A 13,326-nucleotide genomic window follows, 5' to 3' on the forward strand; every position below is an offset into this window, starting at 1 on the left:
TGACTCTACTGGTCCAATTATCCGGAACAAACAGTCTTTCAGGCGGACAACGATCAGGTTTATCCGCCTGAAACTCCTGCAAAGCACGTCGCAAGTCTGGGGAGACAGCCGACAAAATCACCCCATCCCTAAGGATACCAGTGGGCTCAGCATTTCCAGGGGAGTCAGGCACAAAACTCCTAGAAAGAGCATCCGCCTTCACATTCTTTGAACCTGGCAGGTATGAAACCACAAAATCGAAACGGGAGAAAAACAGTGACCAACGAGCCTGTCTAGGATTCAGACGCTTGACAGACTCAAGGTAAATCAGATTTTTGTGATCAGTCAAGACCACCACACGATGTCTAGCACCCTCAAGCCAATGACGCCACTCCTCAAATGCCCACTTCATGGCCAAAAGCTCCCGATTACCAACATCATAATTCCGCTCAGTGGGCGAAAACTTTCTAGAAAAGAACGCACATGGCTTCATCACTGAGCAATCGGAGCTTCTCTGTGACAAAACCGCCCCCGCTCCAATCTCGGAAGCATCAACCTCAACCTGAAAAGGAAGCGAAACATCTGGCTGACGCAACACAGGAGCAGAAGAAAACCGGCGCTTAAGTTCCTGAAAGGCCTCCACAGCCGCAGGAGACCAATCAGCAACATCAGCACCCTTCTTAGTCAAATCCGTCAAAGGCTTAACAACACTAGAAAAATTAGTTATGAAACGACGATAAAAATTAGCAAAGCCCAAGAACTTCTGTAGACTCTTAAGAGATGTAGGCTGCGTCCAGTCACAAATAGCCTGAACCTTGACGGGATCCATCTCAATAGTAGAAGGGGAAAAAATATACCCCAAAAAAGAAATCTTCTGGACTCCAAAGAGACACTTTGAACCTTTTACAAACAAAGAATTGGCCCGCAGGACCTGAAACACCTTCCTGACCTGCTGAACATGGGACTCCCAGTCATCCGAAAAAACCAAAACATCATCCAAATACACAATCATAAATTTATCCAGATATTCACGGAAAATATCGTGCATAAAGGACTGGAAGACAGAAGGAGCATTAGAAAGTCCAAAAGTCATCACCAAATACTCAAAATGGCCCTCAGGCGTATTAAATGCGGTTTTCCACTCATCACCCTGCTTTATCCGCACAAGATTATACGCACCCCGAAGATCAATTTTAGTGAACCATTTAGCCCCCTTAATGCGAGCGAACAAATCAGTCAACAATGGCAAAGGATACTGATATTTAACTGTAATCTTATTCAAAAGACGGTAATCTATACAAGGCCTCAAGGAACCATCTTTTTTGGCCACAAAAAAAAAACCTGCTCCCAAAGGGGACGAAGATGGACGGATATGTCCCTTTTCCAAGGACTCCTTAACATAATCCCGCATAGCAGCATGCTCTGGCACTGACAGATTGAACAAACGACCTTTAGGAAATTTACTGCCAGGAATCAAATCTATAGCACAATCGCAATCCCTGTGAGGAGGAAGCGAATTGAGCTTAGGCTCCTCAAAAACATCCCGATAATCAGACAAAAATACCGGAACCTCAGAAGGAGTAGATGAAGCGATAGAAATCGGAGGTGCATCATCATGAACCCCTGACATCCCCAGCTTAACACAGACATCGTTTTCCAGTCCAAGACTGGGTTATGAGTTTGTAACCATGGCAGACCAAGCACTAAGACATCATGTAAATTATACAGTACCAGGAAGCGAATCACCTCCTGATGAACGGGAGTCATACACATGGTCACTTGTGTCCAGTACTGAGGTTTATTCATAGCCAAGGGTGTAGAGTCAATTCCTTTCAAAGGAATAGGGACTTCCAGAGGCTCCAGACTAAACCCACAGCGGTTGGCAAATGACCAATCCATAAGACTCAGGGCAGCGCCTGAATCCACATAGGCATCGACGGAAATGGCTGATAATGAACAAATCAGAGTCACAGACAGAATGAACTTAGACTGTAAAGTACTAATGGCAACAGACTTATCAACCTTTTTTGTGCGTTTAGAGCATGCTGATATAACATGAGCTGAATCACCACAATAAAAACACAACCCATTTTTCCGCCTATAGTTTTGCCGTTCACTTCTGGACTGAATTCTATCACATTGCATTGTCTCAGGTGCCTGTTCAGAAGACACCGCCAAATGGTGCACAGGTTTGCGCTCCCGTAAACGCCGATCAATCTGAATAGCCATAGTCATAGACTCATTCAGACCTGTAGGCGCAGGGAACCCCACCATGACATCTTTAATGGCCTCAGAAAGGCCATCTCTGAATCTTGCAGCCAGGGCGCACTCATTCCACTGAGTAAGTACCGACCATTTCTGAAATTTCTGACAATATATTTCTGCTTCATCTTGCCCCTGAGAGAGAGCCAATAAAGCTTTTTCAGCCTGAATCTCTAGGTTAGGTTCCTCATAGAGCAAACCCAATGCCAGAAAAAACGCATCCACATTGAGCAACGCAGGATCCCCTGGTGCCAATGCAAATGCCCAATTCTGAGGGTCACCCCGCAGGAAAGATATAACAATCTTGACTTGCTGAGCAGGGTCTCCAGAAGAGCGAGATTTCAAAGAAAGAAACAACTTGCAATTGTTCCTAAAATTCAGAAAACTAGATCTATCTCCAGAAAAAAACTCTGGGATAGGAATTCTAGGTTCAGACATAGGAGCATGTACAACAAAATCTTGTATATTTTGAACCTTAGCAGCAAGATTATTCAGGCTGGAAGCCAAACTCTGGACGTCCATGATAAACAGCTGAGGTCAGAGCCATTCAAGGATTAAGAGGAGGTAAGACGCAGCCAGGCTGCAATTAAGGCTATGCAGCAAACTCTGAGGGGGAAAAAAAAAAAAAAAAAAAAACTTCCTCAGACTACTTTTCCTCCTACTTCAGCCAATACGATTACCACTTATACTGTCATGATCCCAATGGCAGGGGATCACAAAAGGACAGGCACAAAAAACAAAACAAGCTCTAGGGTGATGGAAACTGAGCTGACCGCGATCCTGAACCTCAACACACAACTAGCTGTAGCCGGGGAACGTGCCTACGATGATTCTAGACATCTCGCGCCAGCCGAAGAACTAACTTTCCCTATTAGAAGAAACACAGACCTCTCTTGCCTCCAGAGAAACACCCCACAGAAATGGCAGCCCCCCACATGTAATGACGGTGAAATGAGAGGAAAGCACATACGTAGTTCTAAAAACAGATTCAGCAAAATGAGGCCCGCTAAAGCTAGATAGCAGAGGATACAAAAGTGAACTGCGTGGTCAGCGAAAAACCCTACAAAAAACCATCCTGAAATTACTTGAACTCATGTTCCAACTCATGGAACATGAGGAGTAATATCAGCCCACTAGAGCAACCAGCAAAAAGGAATCACATATCTGCAAGCTGGACTAAGACAAAAATTAAGCAAAACGTGGAACAGGAAAATCAAAAACTTAGCTTGTCCTGAAGAATACAGAAGTGGGAAGCAGAGGTAACAAGACACACTGATTACATTGATAGCCGGCGAGGAAATGACAAGAAAGCCAGGTTAAATAGGAAACTCCCATATCCTGATAGAACAGGTGGACACCAGAGACCGCAGAGAACACAAGTCACCCAGTACCATCTGTAACCACCAGAGGGAGCCCAAAAACAGAATCCACAACAAGGTTCCCTTTAACACTTTATTGGTATAGCAAATAAAAAGCATAATATTTTAAATGTAAAAAAAAAACAGAATTGCTAATTTTTTTCTATACCTTCCCATAAAGTATTAATCAAAGAAAGGTATTGAATTGTATGAACCCCAAAAGGTTTCCACAGACAAATACCACTTATTCCACAAACAGGCAAGCCCTCATACAGCCACTAGACCTTTAGGGATTAAGCAAGGACCAGTAATATAACACTGTCTTGTCAAGGCATCAGCAGACTGATTACTAATCATAAAAATTTAGGGCCATAAATTCTAACGAAAAAGTGTCCATATTGTCTAAAACAACAAGTTTTCTAGACTGCATTGAAAAAAATAAATAAAGGACTTTTTTTTAATATAGATATCAAGGTTCTCTTTGTAATAGGATTTAAAAAATAATTAAATAAAAATCCTTACCTGTGGAAATTTACTTTCCTCGTCTATGAGGGAGATGATGTTCATGGGTCGGAGTGCAATTACATCTAAAGCACGCTGGTTATCAGTGAAATCAATATGCTGCCAGGGTATTTTTTCTGCATTGTATTCCTCTTGCTCAAGCTTAAATATATGACGTACAAAAAACTGCTGAAGATGTTCATTTGCAAAATTAATGCAAAGTTGTTCAAAGCTAGAATGATAAACAGCAAATGATTGTAACAACCTTAGTTGTGACCACATATTCAACTTTAAGGTGATATGTCAGAACGATCCCCCCCCACCTTCCCAACCCACAAAATGTTTATAGGGTCATGTTGCTCTTTGGAGGATAGTGTCGTCCACACTTTTACTGATGCAATCTTTTGCTCTCTGACTAAAAAATTGCTAATTTTCAATTTAAGCAATTTAAAAAATCCTACATATGTTTTATGAAATAAAACTTCTTGAGGAATATATCTGGTGCCTTGAATATTTTTATTGGACTTACTGGTAAAATAGTACAGAATTACCCCAAGAGGGCACAGAGTGGTGCACTGGAATTATCATCTACAGTTTTGGGTCTGGATCGATCTGAGAGACTCCCTTTAAAGGGGACTTGTCACTTTGTAAACCAATATTTTCCTGCAGATATAAGGGTAATATGCAGGTAAATAGCTGTAAAATACTGCCTGGCTGCCTTACTGCAAGTCTGGCTACTGGGAGAAAATTAACTTTTCTCCTCCTGGAAGCTGCAAGCTTTTACTCATGGGGGCATCTACGGAGTGGCTACAGTCACACAGCACCGCTAAGTGTAGGGATGCAGAATGAGCTGTCAATCAAATTGCCGTGGGCCCGTGGTGTGCTCACAGTATAGTGAACATTGACTGTAACCACTCTGTGCATGCCCCCATAATGGTACAGTATAAATACTGTAGAATAAATTCATATATACAGCTCTGGCAAAAATTAAGAGACCACCACATCAAAGCCCTGTCATGGGCAGCCCAATCTCCAGACCTGAACCCCATTGAAAGCCTCTGGAATGTAATCAAGAGGATGATGGATAGTCACAAGCCGTCAAACAATGAAGAACGGCTTACATTTGTGCGCCAGAAGCAGTGTGAAAGACTGATGGAAAGCATGCCAAGACGCATGAAAGCTGTGATTAAAAATCATGGTTAGTCCACAAAATATTGATTTCTGAACTCTTCCGGAGTTAAAACATTTTTTTTTCCTAAATGATTATGAACTTGTTTTCATTGCATTATTTGGGGTCTGAAAGCACTGGGGTTTTTTTCAATTTGGACTATTTTTCCTTTTCAGAAAAAAAAAATATTGCTTGGAAATTCGGTTTCATGTTGTCAGACGTTTGTAGACTAAAAGAACAATTTACATTTTACTCAAAAATACACCTATAAAGAGAAAAATCAGACAAACTGACAATTTTGCAGTGGTCTCTTAATTTTTGCCAGTGCTGTATGTCACTATGAGGACTTTCTGTGTAATACTTCCTTCACGATACAAAGGGTGAGAAACTATACAATTTCTACTGGAAGTACTCAACTGATGGGATAAACTGAGGATTTAGCTTTGCCATTTTGGGCCAATTTGGTTCCTAAGAACAGAAGTCTGTTCATACAAGGTTATAACCCATTTAGGTATATTTGCATAATGTGCTATATTTGCAAATTAGGCATATTTGCATAATATGCATCTATATTATCTAAGACCAGTAATTAATCCACCCTGTAAATGCAGAGTAAAAAAAATATTGCTGTCTAGTTTTAGCTCTGCTTTTTTGTAATTACCGTAATTCAACTTACCTATTTGTGTTAAAATGTTCAAAGCCAAAAATATCTAATAGTCCAATAGACCTTCGCTCAGTCCCAAGATCTTTAGATGCTGGAGTGAAAATGGCTTCATTAATTTTATTTACTATCCACATGAACATTCGACCATAAATGCCCTGCAATAGAATCATTTATTACAATTATTTTCTTTAAAAATGTCCTGAGACTACCGTAATTGTATTCCTTAACATTGTCCTTTCAGACTTGGGAGAGTGATAATCTCTGTACCATAAAATGTTGGAACTTGGAGCTACGGTATAAACACCAGACGAACTTGGGGTTTTCCATTTTTTGCTCCCTTTTTTCCCAGAGCAATAACTTTTTAAATTTTTGGTCAATATGGCCGTGTGAGGGGATTTTTGGAGGACCAGTTGTACTTTTGAATTACATTATTGGTTTTACCATATCGTGTACTGGAAAACGGGAAAAAATTCAAAGTGCGATGAAATTGCAAAAAAAGTGCAATCCCACAATTTGTTTTTTACTATGTTTACTATATGCTAAAACTGACCTGTCATCATGATTCTCCTGGTCACTGCGAATTCATAGATACCAAGCATGTCTAGGTTTTTTATTTAAGTGTTGAAAAAAATTCAATAGTTTAAGAATAAAAGGCGTCACTTTCCGAGACCAGTATCTTCTACATTTTTTGTTATCTGGGGCTGGGTGAGGTCTTATTTTTCCCCATGGAGCTGATGTTTTTATTGATACCTTTTTAGGGTAGATGCGATCTTTTGATCGCCTGTTATTGCATTTTATTGCAATGTTGCGGCACAAAAAAGATTGAATTCTGGCTTTTTGATTTCTTTTTATCGCTACGCTGTGTACCGATCAGATTCATTCTTTTGATATTTTGATACATCAGGTGTCTCTCCGAACACAGCGATACCAGTTATGTGCATTTTTCAATTATTATTATTATTATTATTTTACTTTGAATGGGGCAAAAGGGGGTGAACTTGCAGCAGCTGACATTTTGAGCTACTATAGTCGTTATGTATCAGACAACCTCATCAGGTGAGCACCTCCTCGCATCCTTTTATCCTCCACCACCGGATAAGACCTTATTGCTCTTTTATTCCAGTCTCTTTGAAGGTAGTAGGGGGTGGCATAATGGTACTGCCAGATCAATTAAAGGGACTCTGTCAGCAGGTGTTTGCTGTTTAGTTTGAGAGTAGCCTGATGTAGGGCAGAGACCCTGATTCCAGCAATGTGTCACCTACTAATCTGTGTGTTGCTGTTGCAATAAATTCAATGTTTTATCTGCAGGAGATTAAATAGGAAAATTGCCTCTGCATAGAGGAGGAGGACTTAAACTCTAGTGCCACCTACTGGATGTAGCAAACAAAAGTCAATATCAACCCTTTAACGAGCCTTGTCATATGACTTAGGATGAGTGGCAGCAAAACATATTAGAAAAAGCTCAGAGTTCATAGAAGGAGCCCACAGGACCTTCAGGATCTGAAGAGCATTTATGTGGAAGAATGGGCTAATATCACACCTGTGCAATGCATGCGACTAGTTTCTCCATACAGGAGATGTTTTGAAGCTGTCATCATCAACAAAGGCTTTTGTACAAAGTATTCAAGAAATGTCAGTAAGCGTGTTCAATTCTTTTTCCCTGTGCCATTTCTCATTATTACACATAATTTAATGTATGCACATCTGTAGGTTTATTTATTTGCCTGTGTGGATTGGATGTGTTGTTACCGACATCCGGCGAGAATTTCATGTCAATAGCACCTTTAGAAATATATTTATTTAGAAAATTGGTGACATGTGCAATACTTATTTCACGTGCTATATATATACACACATATATAACTAGTACATATATATTATATACAATATATTTGCACATCATATAGCTTCCATTCACTAAAATACTTGTATCTTTGCCCATTATGCTTATTTTAATATTAGTATGCTAAGTTAAAGAGGTTAAATAGATCTCTGATACACCATATTGAGAGATGCACCTTTATAATTTGCACTTTATCAGAACAGACTTTCAGGCTTTAGATGGAAATGTTATTTTCATTCAGTGACACCAAGCAGAAATCTTAAAATGGTAACGAATGGTGAGGAAACAGAGATCCTTCTGATTTTCTATAAATATGTATCAACAGACTCAAAATTCAACACTATAGTCGTTTTATGAATATCTATAGCACAAACCTGTCACTAGATTCATCTACATCTACAGAATCTTCATACCATGTATTTAATTGTTGTGAATACAACACCGTAATTTTATGCCTTGTTATACATCTGGCTTACCTTAGTGAAAGCATCTCTGCCATCAAAAGCCTGTGAGCAACTCAGAGGTTTAGAAACACTGTCTCCCCGCACTATTATGGTGTGTCTGGTAAGGCAACTTTTCAATTCCATTAGGTTCACCTAGTTAAAACAAACAAACACATTTACTTATAATATATATGTTGCGGCAAAGCCAGGTAGGAAAGAGTTAAACCCTAGCTCTACATGCTTGGTTTAGGTGCACCTAGCTGGCTCTCTACATAACCAGGCTAGGTGTTCACCTTAGTCAGTCTGCTGGGGAAGCTGACCAGACTGGATTGTATTGGAGCTGAGGAGAGAGACAAACCATAATTTCTCAGAGAAGAGACCGCACAGGCCGTGTGCACCAAACTGCAAGTCTCAGTGGTAGCTATGGACAGTAGATGTTTTGTTTGACCGGACTGAGATTAGCTCAGCGGTGTGTGGGTAGTCAGGGTCTATTTTGGTTAGTTAGCGCCTGGACAAGGCTAGGGACTTTGTGTTTATGGTGTAGTTTTCAGTACTGTGCAATATGTTTAAATAAACGTCACATTGTTTTGACAGAATACAGATTTTCAGGCTTTGGATGGAAATATTGTTTTCACTAAGTGACACCAAGATCTTAAAATGGTAAAGGATGGTGAGGAAAAGGAGAGCCTTCGTATTTATTATAAATATGTATCCACAGACTTAAAATTCAACTGTATAGTCGTTTTCTAAAGATCTGCAGCACAAATATATATGTAAAGGCTAGAAACTACCAAACAACTCCCATTTCACCCTCTCAGTTGCCCTTCCCAGGGTTATAGGCACATGTCTCAGATGGCTAATGGAAAGTCCAACTTTGCATACATGAGATAGAGAATATGAGGATATGAAGTTGTTCAAAAGGTTGTATAAATTATATATTATGTATATACTACATATATTACATTACATACATATTATGAAAACAATGCTTCCCTGGTTACCTCAAGCATTGTAGCTACAGTGGACAGATGTATGGATTCTGACACATCACAGCCATCAATATTTCCAAACATTGCACCTACAAACAAAATACATATTATATATTATTATATATACCATATATAAATTTGATATAGAAAGAAATGTTATACACTGCTTCAAGAATGAATGACGTGTCTACACCGTGAATATAAATATCAAGACATATCAATATACAAGTATTGTGAAATGTTGATAATTTGATATGTACTATACAAAAAAAATCAGACATTTTCTTCGCAAAAAAGTGCATACTTTGGAAGTCAACATTGCCCAGGTGCAGCATAGCAGCCAGCAGTCTTTTAATGTCCATTACATCTTGATCAGAAAAAAGAAGAATCTTCATGGCAGAACGGACTAGTGTGTACTCGCTGGCATCATTATGTCCCTCGCAATCTGTGCAGTTACCCTAAAAAAAAGGGAAATAACATAGGACATGTTACTCTATGTCTTTAGAAGCCATATTTTGGGTTCATTCCTTTCAAACTGACATATTGTCACTCCACTATATCACTAAAGGTGTGACCATGGAATGAAAACTGATCTCACCAAGGTACAATATAAAAGCATATTTATTGAGGTAGTCTCAAAAAACAACAAATAATAACAGAACAGGGTACTAGAACCACAAAACAAGGGACATCTCTGCCATAGGTGATCACTATGCTCATTTACAAGAAGATAACACGCTGATTTAAAGAATTTCAAGATGTCTAAAATATATTCAGTATATTACCATGGTGAGGTACTTGTAATCTGTTGATTTTCCCAGTTTTAGTTGGTTCTTTTCTTCTGAACTCATTCCAAGAAGCATGCAGTAAAATATGTGATAATTTCTCTCCCCTATGGCCTGTTGGATAACAATAGAGAATATGATTACAATTAAATTTTTTTGAAGTATAACTTTAATTTTTTCCCCAGAATTTCCATGTTAATACCTTTATCTTGAAAAAGACAAATGTTTTCTAGGGCTGATACCTTTACTGGCTAACCAATAAAAAAAATTATATTTTCAAACTTTTTTTGATTAGCCAATATAGATATAACTCCGAGAACGAGAATAATTTTGTGTTTTTTGGCATAATAGAATTTACACAAAATAATCTTTATAGTACATCTCAATTGAAATTCTTAAAAGAAAAAAACAACTGTAAACACAGATTACTATAGAGACATAGATAATGCTCAGAGGTATCGAAAATGTTTGTTATAAACTCATCGGTGCTACAATCATTTGCCAAAATGATGCAAGTGCATGTACAGTAAATAATATGGCTCATAGTCACAGTATCATTATTTCAGAGAAACATTCTACGTTTGCTTTGAATTTGTACATTTTAGATGTTTTAAATCATAGTGAGGGGTGCATTTATAGTCATGCTATGTTTTAACACAAAAGTATGTCCATTTAATTTATGTGTTCAGTTATAAAATCATTTGATATCTGTTTTTTAGGCTGACCCACCTGCCTGCATACTCGAGACTTCTCCAATAGGAACTGCTCAATACGAGCTCCCTCAATGACATTCTCTTTGGAGAAATGGATTTCTATGTACTTTCCAAAACGGCTAGAATTGTCATTTCGGATCGTCTTAGCATTTCCAAAAGCTGAATTCAATTAAATTAACACAAGTTAGATAAAGGAATTATACAAAGCTGAATCTTTTATGAAAATGTAAAACACGATGGCACATTATAACAATCGCCTTGAAGCAATTGACATGTTGGATATTACTCAGTGAGGGGAATGACCTGGCAATCTGGTTAACAATAATACTTAAAATAGAATGTCAGGAAGATGTGGTCTCCTCTGAAGTTCTGGTTTCATTAAGTTGCGTTTGTTCTTTTGTTAACCTCCTTTTCTTTCCCAGCCTTTCTCTTTCCACCCGCCTTTCTTCTTTACGTTCCTCTAGCACACACAATTATTTGGTTTATGCAAGAGCTTATATTAATACCTAATCAAGCTGGTTATACTTACACTCTAATGTTTAACGATAACTTAGTGTTAACAACCGTCAACTTTTTTTGTTATTATTGAACGTAATTGGAATGTTCTGCTTTCATATCAGTGTTGTTAAAACCCAATAAAAATATCTAAAGTAAAAAAAAGCTAAATGTAAGTAAAAAATGTACCGATGCACATAACAATGATGGAACTAGATCTCGGTTTGCATCAGGAAAAAAAAAGCGCAAGTTTAAATTTTCAACCTCACTACAGTTTATAGAAGTGTAAAAAGCCATAGAAACAATGTCCAATTGCTTTACTGCAGATTTTACTCATTGCCACTAAAATTGTGAAATTCATTGTTGAATATACAGTAAAATGTATATAAAAATTACCCAAAGTCGAAGTGAATAGTGAAAAAAAAAGTTTTTTACTAAAGAGATTCACGGCACCTGTATAATTCATGGGCAATGCAATGTATTATCTATTACAATAATTTTGTGTAAAACTGACATTATTTATTAATTAAATTAAACCAAAAACATTGCATTCCTAATCACTGGCTGATCACCATGGGTCCAACTTCTCCGACCCACAATGATCATCTGCTTTCATTTTATTGGATGACTCTCTTACGCACTATCTACACGTCTGTTTTTCACATTTATGTTCTAAATGTATTCTTCACTGAAAGAAAGCTACCCACCATAATCTGTGGGGCATGTTCACATAACGTTTTTTTTTTCTTTTTCCCAACTGCTTGGTCACAATAATAAAAAACTGAGACATGTTCATTTTTGATCCGTCTTGTGCATCAAAATTTCCTTTTTGTGTTGATTGTTGGTAAAGAAAAAAAATGGACAGTACTCAGAAGCCACCCAAGTACTGTCCGTTTTTTACTGTCTAATGTGTAGGAGAGGTTGGAATTTATTTTTCTTTCTTTCTACATGTGAAAAGAAGGAAATGTGGCATGAAATGGATAACAAATTGGAGCTAGCACGGAAATGAAAAATTATCTTTTTATCCTTGTATGTAAAAAAGGAAAGGACAATTGAATGAGGCCTTACAGAGAACCTCTCCTTGATGGCTCAAAGAATGGATTCTAGACTGGAGAGATTTTAGACTGCTGACCAAAATTTTAAACATTCCCGTGCTGCAAGCTTTGCAGGATCCAGCGATTTAACCAGCTTCTGATCAGCACTTGCAAGCACTATAGCAAGGAGGTTGCAAGTGCTGCACTTATTGCCTAGGAACCAGCAGAGGTGGCCAGTAACCTAGGCAACAAGTAGTAAACTATAGAATAAAAAATTCTACTGATCTTTAGAATGTAGTTGGCTGTTTTGCAAACAATTTGCAATTAATTAAAGGGGTTGTCCAAGAGTAAATTATTTTTTTCAGGCATGACTTGCTTGGACGTTGCTTTGATCATTTTATACATGAAGATGATCATGACTATTGCTAAAACGACAAAAATTACAGTAATATTTTAAACAAACTTGCTAGAAAAATACAATGATTGCAGCCTCAATGTACAGGTCACCTACACTCGGCTTACCTTCCATGATAGGGTTGGCCTCCAGAATTTGCTGCTCTATCCAGGAATGTTGGCCACTTGAAGATGCAATGAACTGCAGCATTAATTTAGTACTCTCTGTCTTCCCAGCTCCAGACTCTCCACTAGAATTAAATGATTGCAATGATTAAAAGAAACCATGCGAACACTTTAGATAGCTGTCGGCCAACCACTCTCTCTACCGACCCTCACCACATACACACATGCATGCTCATTTCATCAAAGCATGCATCTATTCTCAATGGGGAGAGGAGAATCAGATGCTGCTAAAAATCTCTGTGTAGTGACACCATATGGATTTTTATGCAATCATAATTAGTCTAGCAGAAACATCAAAACAGAAGTGATAAGGTTTATAAACCCAATCCCAACCCAATCAATGACTGATTCAGTGTTAACTCAGTTTGTAGCCAGCTGTCTAAAGTGAGACATCTACTATATAATTGTCTAAGGGTCACTTCCGTCTTTCTGTCCTTCTGTCTGTCTTTCACGGATATTCAGTGGTCGCGGCCTCTGTCTGTCATGGAATCCAAGTCGCTGATTGGTCTCGCC

General features: G+C 38.3%; 1 protein-coding gene across 2 annotated transcripts in view; it reads right to left on the minus strand.

Annotated features, from left to right (window-relative positions):
* MYO7B (myosin VIIB) overlaps positions 1-13,326 on the minus strand; it is a 258,153-nt gene that overhangs the window by 160,414 nt on the left and 84,413 nt on the right. For both annotated transcript variants that reach the window (XM_069727694.1, XM_069727693.1), the window contains exons 6-13: positions 12,757-12,878; positions 10,722-10,864; positions 9,993-10,106; positions 9,512-9,665; positions 9,220-9,296; positions 8,252-8,371; positions 5,945-6,087; positions 4,122-4,332 (exon numbers count right to left, since the gene is read on the minus strand). In XM_069727694.1, coding sequence (XP_069583795.1) covers positions 4,122-4,332; positions 5,945-6,087; positions 8,252-8,371; positions 9,220-9,296; positions 9,512-9,665; positions 9,993-10,106; positions 10,722-10,864; positions 12,757-12,878 — 1,084 coding nt within the window. The remainder of the gene's footprint in view (positions 1-4,121; positions 4,333-5,944; positions 6,088-8,251; positions 8,372-9,219; positions 9,297-9,511; positions 9,666-9,992; positions 10,107-10,721; positions 10,865-12,756; positions 12,879-13,326) is intronic.

This window comes from Ranitomeya imitator, chromosome 5 (genome assembly GCF_032444005.1).
Source record: "Ranitomeya imitator isolate aRanImi1 chromosome 5, aRanImi1.pri, whole genome shotgun sequence".
In the NCBI taxonomy this organism is placed as follows: Eukaryota; Metazoa; Chordata; class Amphibia; order Anura; family Dendrobatidae; genus Ranitomeya; species Ranitomeya imitator.